General features: G+C 47.0%; 1 protein-coding gene across 4 annotated transcripts in view; it reads left to right on the top strand.

Annotated features, from left to right (window-relative positions):
* ATG7 (autophagy related 7) overlaps positions 1-5,398 on the top strand; it is a 196,450-nt gene that overhangs the window by 58,186 nt on the left and 132,866 nt on the right. For all 4 annotated transcript variants that reach the window (XM_010862434.1, XM_010862435.1, XM_010862436.1 and 1 more), the window contains exons 10-11: positions 3,524-3,614; positions 4,374-4,518. In XM_010862434.1, the coding sequence (XP_010860736.1) occupies positions 3,524-3,614; positions 4,374-4,518 (236 nt within the window). The remainder of the gene's footprint in view (positions 1-3,523; positions 3,615-4,373; positions 4,519-5,398) is intronic.

Here is a 5,398-nt window from a genome sequence, read left to right on the forward strand (position 1 = left end):
AGGGGAAAGTGTGTTTGTGTATAGATGGTCTTGCTTTTATGTCTATGTCTGTCTTGAGGTACACATCACAAAGACAGAATAACAGACTCCAATTTGAGTAGAAGTAAAGGAAGTGAAGCCATCTCGTGGAACACCCCTTATGAGGGATCTGACTGCTGTGGTCGCTGTGAGGGCATACTGTAATTCCTTCATAAATGCTAATTGGTAATTTCCCATCTTACCCAAAGTCCAGAACTCTTTCCAAGATGACCCCTTCAGCTTCTTTGTACAGCAAGCTCTTCAAAGTACTTTTATATACTGACATGGTTTACTTTGCTCCTGTATTGCAGCATCTGCATGTTCCAAGGCACCTTGCTTTCTTCAATCCATGAATCATGTGCCTTGCTGTGAGTGTGTGTTTTGGGGATGAGGAGTTTTAAGATCTCTGCTTGGTCAGGCAAAAGAGGAAACTGTTCACTTGCGAGTTTGGAACCTTAAGATATCTTTTGTCTGTCCGCTGTCTTGTCTTGTTGCTGTTTAGCCACTCAGTCATGCCTGACTCTCTGCGACCCCATGGCTGAAGCATGCCACGCTTCCCTGTCCTTCACCAACACCCAGAGCTTGCTCAGACTGATGTCTGTCTAGTCGGTGTTGCCATCCAGCCATCTCATCCTCTGTCGCCCCCTTCTCCTTCCCAGCATCAGGGTCGTTTCTGGTGCGTTGTCTTTGGATGTTTGCATTTGGTTTAGCACCCTCTCCTGCCTACCACCTTTGGGGAGAGGCACTTTTCTCTCCAATTTTAAGATAAAGTCACTGAATTACTCTCTGATCCCCGCGATATCACGGATGCTTGGTGAAGCTGGCAAACCCAGGATACGCCACGCACTTCACTTGAGAAAGCGGTTTTCTGTAGCACAATACTTGATACTTGATATCAAGTGTAGATGATTTAGTTTAAGAAAGGCAAATGTTCCTGATGCAGATTGATGTTCTCTGTCTTAGCTGTAAATAAAACTTCATAATAAATAAAACTGTGTATTGTAATGTGAACTGAAGCTATTAGTATGGTAGTATCTTTTAAAATTTCTGAGACATCCCATAGTTGCAGTGACAGTCTCACAAGAAATGGTTTTGAACATCCTGTAGCTTCTTCTGCTCTCCCGGTGCAGCCAGGCTCCCTCTCCTTTGCTGACCCAGAGTATTCCTGCAGCTGGCTGAGGGAGGGGCAGAGTGGGAGGCCCCTCCTTTCAGTTCCTGTCCTTGATGTGCAACTTTGTCCAACTCTCCTCTTTGTCCAGCTAGGGGAGAACAGAGCCTTATTTTCCCCTAAAAATTTTTTTTTTTTCTCATCAGTTTGGGGTATGTCTTATGGATGTAGATTAGATGGAAGCAGGGGGCTTTCGTGGTGGCTCAGATAGTAAAGAATCCACCTGCAATGCAGGAGACCTGGGTTTGATCCCTGGGTGGGGAAGATTCCCTCGAGGAGGGCATGGCAACTCACTCCAGTATTCTTGCCTCAAGAATCCTATGGACAGAAGAGCCTGGCAGGCTACAATCTATGGGATTGCAGAGTCAGATGCGACTGAGCACAGCACAGTATTTTTTTAAAAATCATCAATAAGTTTAAAGTACATCTGATTTCATTAAAATGGCTGTAACATTTTGAGTACAGAAAGGTTTTAATTTGCGATGACATTTTGTTTTTGTTTTATGCTTTCTTACCTGTAATAGGAGCAAATTTAGATGGGAGTTATTAATCATAATACTAGACTGTGTTTCTAAAGTTCCTGTCAAATTTCTGTGCCATGTATTAAAGAAGCATTTTTTAATTTAATGTAAGAACAATAAGGAAATCAAACAAAATGTGAATCAGTAACAAGTTTGAACTTTTTTTTTTCCCCAGAAAAGTAATTCTGGAGTTCTTCTTCTCTTTAAGATCTAAAATCTATTGTTTCAGCTTTAATTTTTTTGTGATGTAAAACAGGACCAGCCCATAGCACCTGAACTAGAATAGGAAGGGGCATTTGTTTTCTGGCTTCCTGCTGTGAAAGATGCCTGCAGCCAGGTAGCTTTTGAAGCTACTTGGTTTCCCACTGGTCATCCTAGCCCAGAAATAAAAAATTGTGTAAAGGAAATCAACCCCCCTTGGCCCCATAGTTATATTGAACAATATTATTTTAGGAAACAAAGGTTAAAAGCTAATAGGTCCAAGGAAAGGAAAATAGGGTGTTGATAGAAATATAAAAATAGGAGAATTTCCAAAGAAAGCCAGTGTACAATTAGTGACAAATGTAAAATTCCTGCCAATTGTGTCCTAAAATACCTCTGAACCTTAGAGCAAGGAGCTCCTGTTTCTTCAGAGACTGTCAGTTAAAGCAGATACTGGAGGTGGTACTGGAAGGGTAGGTGGCTGAATGAATCCCCTGTGAAGGAGCTGAGACTGTCTTCTGAATTTGGGGAATTCAGTGAGGAAGGGAAAGTGACTGAGGTCCCCAGGTGCGGGGCATATAAGCGTGGGTGGCCCCCTGGTGCAGGAGTTACAAGACCAGGTTTCCACCAAGGAAACCAGGATTCCATTGAGGTATTCCGCAGAGCACTCGAGATTTTTTTTTTTTTTTTTTGGAGAGGATTTTGCAGCAGTGGAATAGAGCAGCAGTTCCCTGAATGTGTCCCGTGGGGTTTTAATCGGTGTTACGGGGTGAGGGAGTTACGGAGAGCCAGCTAAGACTGGGAAGCTCAAAGCCAAGTCAGATGGCGTGGCTCCTTTCCTGCAGGCCTCTCCGAGCTTCATCTCCACTACCTGGGAGGGACTCCAGGCGGGGGCAGGGCAGGTGGAGACACAGGTGGGGACGAAGCACTTCCCAGGCCCACTGCCACAGGACCTTCATCCGCTCAGGGCTTTGCATGGGGGAGGCGTTGTGACAACAGCTAGAATTGGAATTGCAGAGGCCCCCATAGCAGAGGTTAAAAGAGATTGGCAGAGAAGGGAGAAGCCAGGGAAGAGGAGTCTTAATGGAGAGGACAGCTTGGCAGAGGAGCAGTCCCTGGACTGAGATCTGTAGACAGGCAGGCACGCCGAGGTGGACAGGGAGGCAGGGCGTGAGGGTGGCGTGAAGATGAGGAGCGCAAAGGGCACGCTGACCTGGGGGGGAAGGTGTGCTGCAGCCACGCTGGCGGGGCTTCCTCAGATGAAGACCCCTCCACAGGCCGAGACCCGCTCCAGGTGTGGTCGTCTTTCCTTTTGTTTTTCTGAGCAGCCTCCAGTAGCAGCAGAAGTTGAGGCAACTCAGGGCAGAGTCCAGGGCTCTTTCAGAAGCACCTGTGCAGGAAGACTGTGCTTGGGTCTGGGGGTCTCTAAACAAGACTCCTCGTGGCCCAGGGACATGAGGAGGCAGCCAAGGCAGGTGGGTGCAAATTCAGGCCTGCACACCTCCTTGAAAAAGACGTGGACTCAAAGCTTATCGAGGTGTGAGCCATCTTGCTCCTTGGATTCATTCTTTATTCTTCTCTCCTTCACTGAAATCGCTGTTTTATTTGTCTCCAGATTGTCCCAAGGCGGTCGGATGGGAAAAGAACCAGAAGGGAGGCATGGGACCGAGGATGGTGAACCTCAGCGAGTGTATGGCCCCTAAAAGGTACAGCTTGGAAGCCGTTCCCGCCAGGGCTCATGCCTGGTTCTGTCAGGCCAAACGCGTTGCCCGGCTCAGGTGGGGCTGGGGGAAGGCAGATATCAGTGTGTTCATTCGCTCTTGGCCACCTCCTGATTTAAGTTTGGCTGTGAGAATGAATATCAGTAATGGATATCTGAAGGGCACACAGCGTCTGTTTTTCTGGACATCCTAAATGTCGCTCTCGCTTCAAGCCCGCCCTCTCAGACCTGTGCATCTCCTCCACCTTTTTGTCCTTTATTTGTCTCCCTTGACTTGTGTCCCATTAGCCTACAGGGAAGGCCATGGTAAGAAATACTTCACAGAAACCAGTTTTGTACTGAAGGGATGATGTAAGTACTCCCTCTACTGAGGGGACAGAAATTTCTCTGTATCCAGTGTTAGGAAGAGGTTTCCTCTTAAGCGGCTGGTGTTGTTTTAGTCCTGGACGTAATAACCCCCGTAACCAGTCAGGCTTTCCATTTCATCTGGGCCCCTGGGAGCTCAGGATCAAATGGGGGCCTGTCACGGTACAGTTGCCGAGGATTATGGCAGCACGCACCACTCTGTAGTAACTGCTGTCCTCGCCTACCCTCCAGCCTCGTGTTGCTTTTCCTTTGATCCTGATTCCCTCTGTTACTTGTTTCTTATCTTCTCATACAAGCTACTTTCTTTCTAAAAAAGGACAAGATTGGGGGCATAAGCGGGTGACTGGCTACATAAATAAATGATTCTCTCCCTTTCTAGGTTAGCTGAGTCATCGGTCGATCTCAACCTCAAGCTGATGTGTTGGAGATTGGTCCCTACTCTGGACTTAGACAAGGTTGTGTCTGCCAAGTGTCTGCTGCTTGGAGCCGGCACCTTGGGTTGTAACGTAGCCCGGACGTTGATGGTGAGTTTGCAGGGGTCGAATGGCGCCTCTCAAGCTGTCGCTTCTCTTCTTTCACTATACAGTCTACCCTCCAGACTTGTGGGTTTCGCATCCAAAAGTAGGAGGGCATTTTTGTTTTTTAAGGAAAAAAAAAAGCAACCAAACCGAGAATTAACCAACTAAACAACCCCAACAGCCAAGCATACATCTCTCTATTTTTTTTTTTTTTTGGTCTTTTTGTTGCATTCCTCCTTCCTTTTTCCTCTTTTTCTTTTTTCCTTCTCAGGTTGTCGTTCAGTTTTGACTGAAGTTTACATTTTAAGTAAATTTGTTTTCCAGCCCGCTTTGATCTTCAAGCGGGAGTTCATTGGCTCAAAAACAAAAAAAAAGAATCTCTGGCTGGTTCCAGGGGCTCCCAGACCCCACCCCCTGTGCATACCAGGGGACCGCCAACTGCACCTGAGTGCCTTCTTTCTCCTTCTGTCTCCCACCCTCCCTCCTTACTTCTCTCAGTATGTCTTTCAGTATAAAAGGAACACATGGTTTTGTTATAAGGTGGAAGCAAGAAATCTGCCTCCACTCTCATCCCAAGTCACTTCCCAGAATCAAGCAGACTTTGTCAAGTGCTATGGAGCATCTTTCCCTGTAATTTTCATCAGATCAGATCAGTCGCTCAGTCGTGTCCGACTCTTTGCGACGCCATGAATCGCAGCATGCCAGGCCTCCCTGTCCATCACCAACTCCCGGAGTTCACTGAGACTCACGTCCATCGAGTCAGTGATGCCATCCAGCCATCTCATCCTCTGTTGTCCCCTTCTCCTCCTGCCCCCAATCCCTCCCAGCATCAGAGTCTTTTCCAGTGAGTCAACTCTTCGCATGAGGTAGCCAAAGTACTGGAGTT

Source organism: Bison bison, unplaced genomic scaffold, assembly GCF_000754665.1.
Source record: "Bison bison bison isolate TAMUID 2011002044 unplaced genomic scaffold, Bison_UMD1.0 scf7180017864482, whole genome shotgun sequence".
NCBI lineage: Eukaryota > Metazoa > Chordata > Mammalia > Artiodactyla > Bovidae > Bison > Bison bison.